Source organism: Musa acuminata, chromosome BXJ3-7 (assembly GCF_036884655.1).
Source record: "Musa acuminata AAA Group cultivar baxijiao chromosome BXJ3-7, Cavendish_Baxijiao_AAA, whole genome shotgun sequence".
NCBI lineage: Eukaryota > Viridiplantae > Streptophyta > Magnoliopsida > Zingiberales > Musaceae > Musa > Musa acuminata.
Genome location: NC_088355.1, coordinates 1,889,725 through 1,903,047, shown reverse-complemented (window position 1 = coordinate 1,903,047; position 13,323 = coordinate 1,889,725). Strand labels below are relative to the sequence as shown.

At 38.8% G+C, this 13,323-nt stretch overlaps 1 protein-coding gene and 1 long non-coding RNA gene across 5 annotated transcripts; one reads left to right on the top strand and one right to left on the bottom strand.

Annotated features, from left to right (window-relative positions):
* Nucleotides 1–1,085: 1,085 nt before the first annotated feature.
* On the top strand, nt 1,086–8,161 carry LOC135643415 (uncharacterized). Of its 3 annotated transcripts, none has more exons than XR_010498242.1 (2): nt 1,086–1,871; nt 2,571–8,161. It is a non-coding gene; the product is annotated as an uncharacterized LOC135643415 (long non-coding RNA). The 3 variants fall into 3 exon arrangements; XR_010498243.1 differs by having other exon boundaries at nt 2,470–8,161; XR_010498241.1 differs by having other exon boundaries at nt 2,467–8,161.
* Nucleotides 8,162–8,381: 220 nt separating this feature from the next.
* On the bottom strand, nt 8,382–10,387 carry LOC103990851 (growth-regulating factor 1). 2 transcript variants are annotated; one of them, XM_065160318.1, is made up of 4 exons: nt 9,800–10,387; nt 9,324–9,711; nt 8,862–9,265; nt 8,382–8,738 (listed from the first exon to the last, which is right to left on the bottom strand). In XM_065160318.1, the coding sequence occupies exons 1-4, from the start codon at nt 10,077–10,079 to the stop codon at nt 8,728–8,730; spliced, it is 1,083 nt and encodes a 360-aa protein (XP_065016390.1). In that variant the 5' UTR covers nt 10,080–10,387; the 3' UTR covers nt 8,382–8,727. The 2 variants fall into 2 exon arrangements, with proteins under 2 accessions (XP_065016390.1, XP_009408408.2); XM_009410133.3 differs by lacking the exon at nt 8,382–8,738 and having other exon boundaries at nt 8,786–9,265.
* Nucleotides 10,388–13,323: the final 2,936 nt, after the last annotated feature.

Here is a 13,323-nt window from a genome sequence, read left to right as displayed (position 1 = left end):
CGAGTTTCTCATGGGCGGAATGCCTTTGCAACCATGCGGTGTCGATTAAGTGTCGTCGACGGTCATCCCACTATACAATTATGCCCACATGTCCACTCGATCATGACTGTTCTTGTCTGCTACGCAACCGTTAGGAGCCGTGGCCTTTGACATCCAACAAACACTATCATATAGGCATTACTATAGTTGCTAGTCATAGGCGACGCTGTGGTCATTTCAAGTAGCGTCACTATTGCAACTGCCTTTGACCAAGGTAGGTTGACTACTACAAGGCTATTGCATATAAGCAACCATGCATGCAATCGTTGTCGGTTGTTGCACCTTACCATGCTTTCACCCTGTACAATGGCACCTATACGTAGTTGTTGCTCGTGATTGGGCTACCAATCATCATAGAACAATATTATCGTCGACAGCAAACTACAATCAATCACGAGAAATCTCGCATCGTCTTACATCGTTTGCAAGCAGGTGATAAAATGGACTAGATAAAAAAGTAGATTGATAAATATAGATAGATTGTTTAAGCATTATAAATCAAAATTGAATAACATTTTTTCACAAGTGAATTATGCTAATAAACAAATCTAAGATATTTAATTCAAAATATAACTCCATGTAAGCATAAAAAAGTATAATTATGCTCCTATTATACAGAAAATTTTAATATTAAAAATTGAAATCAAATAACAATATATCAAAGTACTTTTTGATGATATTCAGAAAATATTTATCTGATCTACACCATCATCCAATTTGAAAATCATAACGATATCTATTAGGAAAATCAATTTTTTTAATTTTTTTAATAATTATAATTTTTTAATAACATCGTGGAGAGATAAAAAAAAAATTGTAATCTCTCAATAATATCTCATCACATTATATTATATTATAATTCTTTATTTATTTATATACTAGTGCAAAAAGGTATAAAATAAATAATTAAAAAAGTTTCTCCTATCAAAATTATTTATTAAAATTTTTTATCATAATTAAAAAATATTAAATGATAACCATAATTAAAATTTAATTCTATATATAATATACTTAGCCACGGAATCTAACAATACTTCCCTGTCACATCTCTGATTCTCTTTAAGTCTCTCCGATTGCTCCCATCCCTCTTCATGTGAGTGACACAGAGACACAGATCGGGGAGCTACTATTCACCTTTGACCGGCGGCGACCGCCACCGATGACCACAAATCTTGACGCTGGCCGGAAACTTCCTATGGAGCTTCGATCTCTGGCCATGGCCCTGCTCCTTGCGTTCCTCCTCCTGTCCCAAGTCGCCTCCGTGGCCGTGTCCTTCACTTCTCCGTCCCCCTCTCCGTCGCCGGCTCCTGCCTCGCACCGTACGCTGCCTAAGCAGTTGGACCGGGACCTCGACGGCGTGCCGCGCCGGCCCCCGGGGATTCCCTCCCTGCGCGCGCCGCCTGATCTGATGAAGCACGGACACCACCAAGGCAGAAACCCGGTGCCGGCGAGCACTGGGAAGCCGAAGCTTAATTATGGGGAAAAGATCGGGCTGGCGTTTGCTGGCGTCGCCGCCGGGTTGCAGGTGGCGCTGGGGGGTGTCCTCGTTCTCAAAAGATGGCAGTTGAAGAAAGTGGAGCGCGATGATCGAGGAACGGCAGTCTCTTCCTCCAACCCTCCTCCTTGATTCGCCTACCTCTTCAAAATGATGATCTTTTCCCTCCCCAAATGAAAAAGGTTAAATCGAAGCTTTTCCCGTTTAATGTGCAATGGACGAAATCTGGATTGTTAAGTGGGTACAAGGCAGAATGCGGATGTTGCTTACTCGAAGATGACTGAGCATTCCATGATCCGTGGATGGATCCGATCAAACCTCATCCTGTACAAATAGGGTAAATTCGATTTACGATTTCCCTGCTTTTTGTTGCTATAGTTATTTTTTCCCCTGTAATGTTGGCTGTACAAAAACCAGCGTGTGAACTTTCTTTCTTTCTTCCCTTTGTTGATAACATCTTCTTCTAATTCCATTAATCCGCATATTGTGGTAATTATTCCTGTCTTTTTATAAACTCAGTCTCTTGTATTAATTGGAGTAGAATTATTTTTCATTCTTTTTTCGTGTTTCAGTTCAGCACTTTCTTTTACCATTCCAGTAGTTGTATAAGAGTTGTGAGTTTGAAGTTTATTTATTTGACATTCATTGTGATAGTTATTCTGATCATAGTCTTGCAAACACTGCAAGAATATAAGATTGAGATCCAATATTATCAATATTGTGATACTGTTAATAGCCATTACATGATAATATGCAGATATACTAGGTGAACTTAACATTAAATGTGAAATTCTTATCAGACTTGGTGTCCTATATAAAATATGAGTCTCTACTGCTAAGAAGACTTACGTACAGATATAATTTGCAATTTCTTGGTGAACTTAGTATTTAATATGAAATGATTCACAGAATTTAAATGTAATGTAAAACAGCAGCTTGTCCAGACCTGCATTTATAGGGCACAAAAATCACTCGCCGGTGGTGATGTTTGTCTATGACTGGCTACTTAAAAGTCTATTATTATGCAAATGTCCAGCAAGCAAACAGGGCCTTTGACTCCAACATGCAAGGAAGAAGAACTGCCTTTCCGGGAAAGGGAAAGGGGTTGATGAGGCTGACCAAGCATAGGTTCTGGGCAGTCGAATATAATTGCTGGGCGACTCAAGGCAAAAATTGGGGCTTCGATGGGCTTGTGACCAAGGATCAGCAGCCAATATGCACCAATTGCAGGTTGATATCTTTGTGAATGCTTATTGTAGTTTGTATAGAATTTGATCAAGTTTTGTCAACATTTGACAAGTTAATTGGATAAACTTAATTAAAATTGTGATAAGACTTATCCGGCTCGATTTTTCTATTTTGAATTAGTCTTAACTTATCTGAAACTCATGAAAGGGGATTCTTAAACAACTGTAAAGCAGGGAAATTTTCTTGAAGAGGAGGTAAGCACATGCCTTTAACTTTATTCAAGAAGTATTACCAAGTGGCAACATCTTATACCATGTGGAGTTTTAGGGTGGAACATTACTTTGACTGCATCAAGACCCTTGAAAAAAAAAAATTTCACTCGACCAGGTACCGGAATGGAATATCAGATAGCTTTTGAAAAATTAAATAATATGCTTGTACAAATTCCTCAAGAATCCCTATTTGGAATTTTTGTAGGTTGTAAGCCTTACCCATAAACTGAAGTACCATGTGATAATCCAGTGTCTCTTCAAAGCTTTCTTGTAAGCTAATGTTGCTAAGAAAAATTCCAATAATGATGATTGCTGAGATAATTAATCCCTAGGCTTAACATTTTTGAACTCAGGTTGGTTAGGAATCTCGGAGCTTCAAATGTCTTGAATATTTCCCAAATCCCTACTAAAACTTCAAACTTGCATCATGAGACTAGTTGAGATGATTTATGTATAAGTTGTCTAACAAAAATATTTGTAGCCAGTTATTCTCAGCCTTTACAAAATTGTTTTGTGCCTATATTGTCTATATATCTCATATCTAAGGATTGAGGAATGGCATTGGCACAAGAAATTGTAATGATTCTAACATTATTTTCGAAGATTCTAAACCTCTCCTTTGATGCTTTTAACAATGCATGTGTCCACCTCTCTTATTGCTGAAGCTCTTTGGGTAATCGACTCGGAAAAAAATCTCTTTGGTGTCCTCTTAGGATGTCCAAACCCTACTTTTTATCTTAGAGGAAGCTTTGGGAGTGGAAAGTGAAGGATTAAAATTGATGTTATGGTATATAAATGAGTTTTTCAATTGAAAAGTGAAAAAGAAGGGATGCCTAGCAATTTGCTTTTCAGTGGGTTCCTTTTAAGTTGAATTTTATGATTGTAGAGGACGTTTCTTTTTTTAACACGTGACAAACTAAAGGTCGGTTTATAGTTGTACGTGCCTCACTTAAGTAAACCTCTTGGATTGTATGGTCAATAAGATAAAAAAAGCTGATACATGGTTTGATTTATTTGATTTGTAAAAAATCCAGAGATCCTTTTAGATATTGATTTTAATATGATATCTGGATCAATAAGTCTTATTTTGATCATTGTGCCTTGGGCGATCCTGGTAACATTAGATATATTGATATGTCTAGAGGTCAGTCCATTTGAGATTGCATTGAGACTATACTTATAGATCAAAATCATAGCATCTCCCACCAAAGGTGACTATGATATCATGGCCAAACTAGTTCAAAAGTGTACTTTGGTAGTCATACCTTCGAATGATACCGCCCGTACTGGGCGGTATCAACCTGGCTGCGACGAGAGAAGAAAAAGCGTTAAGGGAGAAGAGGGAGAAGGCGCTCGAAGAAGAGGGAGAATCGGGAGAACCTCGATGCTTTCCGATCCGACGCCGCCCTCCCTTGACGATCCTGGTCCAGGAGGTAACGGAGAGACGACGACTCGACTTCTTCTTCGCCGAAGGCCAAAGATGTCTGCGGCCTTCGACGTCTTCGCCGAACACCGCAAATGAGGAGAAGACCGCACTCTTCTCCTCGTCTAACACGATAAGGAGAAGAAAAGGAGGCGATGTTGTTGAGGCAACGTACGCCTCCTTTTTTTATATTTATTATATTATATATATGTGTGTGTGTTTTATATTTATTATATTATATGTGTGTGTGTGTCTTCGTCGAAGATGTCTGCGACCTTCGACGTCTTCGCCGAACGCCGCAAATGAGGAGAAGACCGTGTTCTTCTCCTTGTCTGACATGATGAGGAGAAGAAAAGGAGGCGATGTTGTTGAGGCAACGTACGCCTCCTTTTTTTATATTTATTATATTATATATATATGTGTGTGTGTGTTTTATATTTATTATATTATATATGTGTGTGTGTGTAGCAGTACACGCTAGCATACCACTCCGTATGCTCGTACCGTACCGTACCGAGCAAAGCTCGATACGTTGGTCGATACGAAATTACAAACCTTGAGTCATACTCCTTTGCTAATTGTTTGAATTGGGGACAAGGCTGGTGATTATTTTTCAGAGGCATAAATTGATTAATTGTTCTGATTTTATTCCTTTCCTTGATCTGAAGCGTGCATAGTATGTTTTGATACTTAGCCCATCCCATTCTAGATGTTCCCTTTGACTTGTCCTCTGCAGAGAAATTCTTTTTCATCTGTTATTAGGTGGTGCTATGGAAAGCTATTACAAGAAGCTTTGGGTGCTATATACTTGATATAAGAACACAGCTGGTTTGAAATCTCAAAAATCAGCAACTTCCAACTTTCCTTCATGATCTATATTTTTGTCCTGTTTTAAATTTTGTGACTCGGAGGTGAAGCCTGAGGATAAACATAAATTTGCACTTGCAGAGGGCTCCAGGTTGAAGATGAGGATCCTGATTCTTGCCTTTTAAGAACAGTATTTTTATAATTAGTTTAATGCTTTTATTACTTTTAGTTTTTCCAACAGTGCATCGCATGATTTTCTGTTTTATTTTTGGTAATTCCTTTGGAAGGTCAAATAAGTAATGTTTTGAGTACAAATTTTGTGATATGTTGGGTCCAGTAAGAGCCTTCATTGGCAAGTCATTTTCCTGTTAGTTCAAACTCAGTTTAGGCTCCATCCTATGAAAAAGTCAGGGCAGTTATATTTTTCAGTTATGATTGTCTGTTGAACAATAAGACATTTGTCAGAATTTTAATTTGAAAATGAAGTTGGCTAGTAGTGATAGGAAGCTACATGACGAATTGATATTTTGCTTATTTAGAAGTTTGAATTCTAGTGTGATTTGGAAGTTGGTACAAGGTTTTATTTGTTAGGTATGTCTTCGAAATAAGATATATGTTATCTTTCAAAATTATTTGTGTTTCTAATCTTTGTTTTCCTGCTGCTTCTGTCTCTCTTTCTCTCTTTATTTTCTTCTTCCTTTGCTGTAATAGCAAAGCTGCTGGTTTACCTCTCTTGGTAGTGATTTTGTTTTTATCCGCTAGAGCTGTTGCTATCTTTTAATTTGTAGCTTGAGAACAGCCAGATCTGATCCGGATAATTTTATATCTGTCACCTCTAGCATATTTGTTTACACTGTACTCATATGGGCATATGTAAAATGTGCTCCATCAATGCAGCATCACTCTCTTTCCCTGTATGTCTTTCCTGTTAAAACTTTCGTAGCTGCAAAAGTATCAAGAGTCTTCAAAACATTTTTGTATGAATTGACAGTTGATAGTGCTTTATAACATGATTACATTTGGAATAAATACTTCTTAAGGCAACTAAGTACTGTGCTTCTTGGAGCATGATGTTGGACAAAAAATATTTGAGCACTTGGTTCAGCAAATAGAAGGGTGTCTCCATGGGGATTTCTTGGTCTTTTGAAGTGACTAAAGTGTCATGATATCACTATAGATATGGCAACTTCTAAAGGTTTCCTAATTTTACATGCTTAAGGTAGACTGAATATAGAGATTATCCTTTGAGTTAAAGAGAATGATAAATAAAAATTAAAAGGGCACTTCAGGAAGTCTATTTAGAAGCTGAGTGCTGGATGCTACTAAGCAATTTTGGTGAACCATGCTCGATACAGTGCAGTAATGAAGATCTGTGTTTATGATTCACTTGGCAGAAAAGGGTCTTTGTTGGTTGAGATTCATGATTGTTTAGATCTTTTCATTTGTTCCATCTTTTTTGCTTTACTGTCTTATTGCTAATTATTGTGTATAAGATGCATTTTAAGCCATTAGGTGTGGTTTAAGAGGTCATGGAGCTAACTGTTGGAGATACTATTGCTTTACTCCATTAGCTTGAATTTCCAGTGGTGACAAGGAAATTGAACAACCAAGTTCATATGTGGTGAGTCACACAGATACACATCTCCATGAAGGGTTCCAATGGCTTGGATCTGCCACCAGTAATCAGGACACGCATATGAACTGTGGTCCAAATTGCAGTCCAAGTGCAGTAAGAATCATGTCAGAGCTATAGCAGCAGTCTTTACAAATCTGTGTTCTTGTTGGGACCGCTGTAATGGTAAAAGGGACCAAGCCTGAGCTGGACATTGGAAGCATCCAAATGTTGCTGAGTGGCCACTGGGTGCAGTTTTAGCTGCTAGTGAAGAACATTAGGTGTATCCATCTCTGGGTTACATTTTCCCCTGGTACTCTCTGTTTTGATCAGTTCCAGCTTGTCTTTATTTATTTGAGGTGGAACTACAGAAGTAATATGTAGGATCATTTGCACAACTGAGCATAAACCCAAGAAAATAATAACATATACTATGAAAACTACTTACAAACCAACAGTGATCATTGACAGCTTTAGATATGTATGAATAGATGCTTAAGTTAATACCTACTCAGGTCTGCCAATTCAATATCTGGGATGAAAGGAGTGGGAGAAGGGATTCTTTGAGGCTTTAGATCTCATTTTCCTTTTAAGCTTTTGGTTACAAGACAAAGCAATTGTTGGATATGAAAGAAAGACTCTGAATATGCCCTTCTCCAGACTTACATTGGCCAAAATTATATGTTATGGTGATCAATGTTAATTTTTAAGATTTTGTTTCATTATGATTCATTGATTCTTTGCATCTTTTATGATTTACTAGCATTTAGACCACAGGATTGATCTGTCATATTAAGATTGTGGAATCACATGGTTTAACAATCTTTGTATCTGTTGTTACTTTGAAATAGCAATATCACTGTGTTATTACTTGGTAATAGTAACAATTAGTCTAAACAATGGGTATCACTGTGTTATTACCTTGAAATAGCAATATCATTGTATTCTGCTGTCAAGTGATTGCAGCTGCTATAGGTCTAGTACATAAAGGTCTAGACACTGGTGACCAAGCTGGTATCAGTCAGTCTACACTGTCTAGAATTTAAATGCTGAAACCAGAAACATCTGTAGTGTTGTAACTTTTATGGTAGTTGTCCAGTATAAAGTTCTCAAAAATATTCCACTCTGGATGCCATATTGAGCAAGACAACACCATATACAATGAACTTTTGCATGTCACATCAGCACACCAGTCATCTCCTACTTTTCTAATTATTACTGACTGATGTGAATTTTATCAGCCTAAGTGCTTAGTCTTGGCATGGTGTAATAGATCTTGCTCACCAAGAATTACTTGTAAAGCTGCTTGTGGAAAAAAAAATAAATTGTGCAAATTCTACATGATCCTGTGGATTATACTCTTTAGTGATTTTTACTAGAGCATGTTATGCCTTATTCAAATAACTTCATTTGGATTGGAATATTTGTCGAATGTACTATATAATAGTGCAGTAAGCATAGTTTATCTTTGTCTATTTTTTGTTAGATGTATGCTGACTTCATTTTGACCCATAAGCAACTCACAGATTTGGCTTCTTTCTCCAGCAAAATAGATCCCATCCCATGTTGGTAGCCTATTCAGAAATGCATGGACAGAAGGGTTTATTGACTCCAAAATGAGTACCTGCGAATTAGTTCCAACCGGAGTTCATAGTGATTACAGTTTATGCAAGCTTGAAAGTGACAGATGAAGTTCTATAGCGTTCTCAGTCGGCTGCCTCTTTGGTTCTTCATATAGTTGAAGAAGCTGTTCTAAGGATACATTGTAGACAAACCAAAGACGCCGTAGTAATTAATATTTATGGATCAAACACGAAACAGTGATCAGAACACAAGAAACATGGTGCTTTGATGAGCTCTTGAGATACCCAACTTGCAGGACGAGGGGCTATCAGGTCCATTCTGCAACACAGTGAATTTAAAAAGAGTGATGATGATGATGATGATGGTAAGAGAGGCAAATGACTCGAAGAACAATGATATGACGGATAGAAGAACAGTTTTAGCAGCGGCAAGTGCGTGCACCTCTGTTGAATCCAGATTTGAAGGCCGGGAAGTCATGATAGGCCACTGGGATGGAGATGGAAAGCTGGGTCTTGGAATGATCTGCCTTGGAATCCAAGCACAAGGTGTTGCTCGTCGTAGGCCGCTCATCCAAGAAATGGAGAAGGGGCTTCTGTTTGGCCTCCACTGTTGCAGGTTTCTCCAGCTTGAGGTCAGTACCCAAAACGAAGCAATGTTGTGGTTTTTCTTCCCTTGAAAGATCTATTCTGGAGTGGGAGGAAGTGCTTTGCTGAGGAACGAAGGCCATGTGTCCTTTTCCAACCAAAGAATTCATTCCCAGCGGCCTAAATCGCGAAGAATTCTTCCTTTCACCTCCTGCAGCTTCTGAGAAGTGTTCATCAACGCTCTTCATTCCGTGCTGGTACCTGTTGTTGCAGTCGTTAGAGACATACTGAGTGAAGAGAGAGAGGAGCGAGTGCAAACCTGTAGGCATTGTCAGCTGAGTTGTAGGTTGGTGTGTTATGCTGAGATTTTGAAGAGGGACACGTCAGGAAACTGAAAACTTCTGGTGCTGGGACAGGGAGATGATAAGGATGGTGATGACAGGGGGTATTGGAGGTGGAGGATTTGGTGGTGGTGGAGGAGAAGGAGGAAGGCGGCTGGGCAGTGGTGGAGAGGTTGTCGGCCAAAGACATTTCGACAGGCTTTCTTGAGCGGTTCTTGCCTCTGTGCATGTGCTTCTCACAGTACTTGGAGCCTGGGAAGGCCTCCTTAGAGCACCTCCACTTCTTCCCATCTGTTCTTCTGCACCTCCCTGGTTCTGTATCCTCTCCTTCCCTGCCAACGCCCAGTCGAACTCTGCCCCAACACACTGCCACAGATACACACAGATCCCTTCCGTTTTCTACATGAATATAAGCCTGAAAACCAAAAAGGAAAGCGAAGCATAAGAAGCTCACAGTGAAGGTGGGGAGGGTAGGCTACTGTTGGTGAGATCATGGTGGTGGGTTCCAACAAGAAGCTCCTCCTGATCCGAAGGCTGAGATCCCAAGGGTTGGGGATGCCCGAGACCATGTATCTGTAGAAGAGTCTCTGCTGCTCCAGCTCCTGCCATTGAGATGGAGTGAAGGGGTAACTACTGCTCATGCCACTCATGATCACAGGAAACCTAACAGGAGCTTCAAGAGATTGTTCCCGCAGGCCGAGTCTTTCATATTGGGGTTGCAACGGTGGATGCATGAAGCATGCGGAGGAGACATGAGCTGCATTGCATTCCCATGCATGTCATCTGGGCGCAGAGCGCCATAAGTTGGATGCAGGTGGTGTCAGAGACCTGTGTGTGTGTGTCACTGCCATTTGTCGATGGTGATGTTGTCAGAAGGATGCATGTGAGATGCTGGCACGCACCTGGGGACAGAGGTCTCTTCCCTTTCCTTACTAGTAAGACTGCTTGCAGGTGCAGGTGTGGCCAGAGAGCAGAGCTCTTCTGTGTCTCTATCACTGGAGCAAGCTGCTGTCCTCTGCACCCTCTTTAGCTGCTGTCTCTACCAGCTTCGTCAAAAATTCACAAACAAATTGGCTGTAGTGAGATTGAAACGTGGAGGATCAAATGCAACAGTGCGAGGATGACTGAGAGAGAACAAGGGGAGTTTGGGAAAACAAGCCTTAAAAAGATCACTCCCGTTGCCTACTGCTGTGGTTTTCGGTTATCTTCTTGTCATTGTCATGCCCAGGCAAAATAGAGAAGAGACAGGAAGACAGATGAAAGACGGATAAGATAGAAGAGAGATGGATTCGATCGTGTTGGTAGCCCACCATGATCGGCATGAGAGAGAAGTCATTGGCGTGGCTATGGTGCAGGGATGAGTTTAAATATCGGGTTAAATCCACAGCCTTTTCCTCTTCTCGATAATGACTGTCGTCGACTTTGATCGGTGAATTAATTAACCAAATTAGTTCGTTATTTGTGATGGGGTATCATATGATCGATCCTTCATCTATTTCATGTATACCTCGTACGTTTCTTCGCGTTTCGAACGGAAAATTAATAGAACCTCTTCCTCCTCTTCCAAGAAAATTTCGTCATTGTCTTTTATGGTGGATGATTTAGATCGTCAATCATTTTTTGAGATTTATGTTGAGAATTATAAATTTATAAAAAAAATTATATCGAGAACATATCCAGCAAAATCTCTCGATGCTTAAGTTAGTAAATATATCTAAAGGATTCAATCGAATATTTCTTATTATGAGATGATAGGGCTTTTTACAATATGTTGAACAATAGTGAGACTCAGAGATGTAGTTAGATATCGAGGGTGGCTACGTGTATCATTCGATCATTAATTTAATTCGTTGAATTTAAGAATCACGAGGCTATGCTTATATTTGTCCTCCGTGATACAATGCAGCTCTTTTGAGCCGTTGACAATGTTTAAATAAAAAAATGATTCGTGTTTGATTCAACTATGTCTTGATTGTTAGAATGGCATTTTGGGCCAACTCGATTGTGCTGTTTTAGACAGATTATGTTATACTGACATCAAAAATAGTACTTTGGGTTGATTCGATCATACTAGTATCGAAGATAGCGTTTTAGATTGATTCAGCTACGCTTGTGTCCAAGATAGTGCTTTGAATCAATTTGATCATGTTCATATTGAAAATAGTGTTTTGGATCGATTCAATCGTTTTGTCATAAAAAATAGTATTGTTTTAGATTGATTCGATTGTATTGGTGTCGAAGATAATGCTCGGACCCATTCCACCATATTAGCGTTGAAAAATAAAGTTTTAGACCGATTTGACTGTACTGTATCAAGGTTGGTTCCTCTCCCTCGAAGGATCAGTCATCTTTGTGGGTTCTCATGCCGCACAACCACAAGCATGTCATATCAATGGGTGCATCAGATCAGATGAGATATGATACCTACCATGTCATAATAATCGAGGAGCTGAACCATCTTTGGGATTGTGATCTTTGGGGTGAATCATCTTTAGCCTATGAGATATTATCACTTTGTTAATTTAAATAAATTATTAGGTAATCGAATGGTTTAACAGTGGTATCGCATTATTTAGATTTATTGAACTAGGAATCATTTCGAGGATTTAAAACTTTCTCATAAAAAAAATTTTAAGACGTCCTTCGGGACTAAGATGAGTCATCGATCTTATCACCAACATCGATGTTGACTAGGCAAACTTTATTTTGCTCTGAATATATCTAATTTACTACTGATAAGGGATAATTTGATCGGTCGACTATTGGTACGACTCGTAAGCTCACGAAGAATTGTCCGCTTGGGAAGTGAATCTGTTAAGTAGCGAGGTCTCACAGTCCCCTGATGAGATTGTTTAACCTCTACTTATGCATCGCACTAAGGACTTTAAACAAAGAAAAAAATCTTGGATGGTTTGGGATCTGAAACCAGCCTTGTTGAATCTTATGGTATAGTTGCCTAATGACTCATCGTCTTCCTGCTTGATGGCCATGAGAGGCGGCGGCTAACTTTATTTAGTAGCTTATAACTGATGAAGTTAAGTTTGAATTTTCATGCTAATTGGTTGAACGAGGAAATCAACTCAGAGGCCAACTTAGTGAACCATTCATTCTCTAGATGAGAGCATCGGTAGTTCCGTAGAGTGCGTGCCATTTGGGTCCGGTGATGAAGGTCATAATAATATATTATGATAGATCAGAGTCTCCAGCATGAATTCCTCTCGGATGCTTTGGATGAGAGGAGACTGACTGCACATAAGATACTGTGTCGTTTGATTTCTCGCTTGTTCTCCAATTACGGTGCATAGATTCTACTACATCGAAGGGAGGGGGCGTTCGACAAAGCTCATCTGATGCTTAACTTAATAAATCGGTTCGAACGAATACCGAATCTATTAAGAATGAATAATAATATTTAGATATACTAGTTTCAATAACTCTCCTAGTAAGTGAAAGGCAATCAAATCGCCTACAACATTATTTGTTCTTCCCTCTATGCGTTCCTCTTCAACAAGTAAAAAGTGCTCCCCAAGAACAAAGTTCACCCATTTATATGGTACATTTCTTACAACAGAGTCTTAATATTAATCCGACTTATTTTATTTATATCATCTTAAATAACATTTTTCTTATTTTATCATTTATAAAAGCTACACTTAATTGTTCTCAAATAAAAATTTTAAACATCCATGTTTGTTCTCTCGTTTATACTTCGCTAATTCTTTTACATGTTTTCGAACATCTATACAATAATAATCGCCATGCTCGATTACAAAATTGACGACAAGGATAACATAAATAAAACCATTAACCCTTCAATCACATAATCTTTTACTCTCGAGACTAATATCTTCGTTAATTTTTCATTTCACCTCGAATAATAGATGGAAAAAACAAATACTTTGAACTTTGTTTACACAACACTTGTTGTTTGTCCATCTTTTACTCTATGACTTCATCTTTTTTGTTAGTTAATATCAC

What these genes read in the sequence shown, in the direction of transcription:
- LOC103990851 (XM_009410133.3), bottom strand. Translation starts at nt 10,079, where the DNA reads ATGCATCCACCGTTGCAACCCCAATATGAAAGACTCGGCCTGCGGGAA. An exon ending in CTACCCTCCCCACCTTCACT is followed by an intron (nt 9,712 to 9,799) that starts GTGAGCTTCTTA and finishes TATCTGTGGCAG; the next exon opens with TGTGTTGGGGCAGAGTTCGA. An exon ending in TCAGCTGACAATGCCTACAG is followed by an intron (nt 9,266 to 9,323) that starts GTTTGCACTCGC and finishes CTGCAACAACAG; the next exon opens with GTACCAGCACGGAATGAAGA.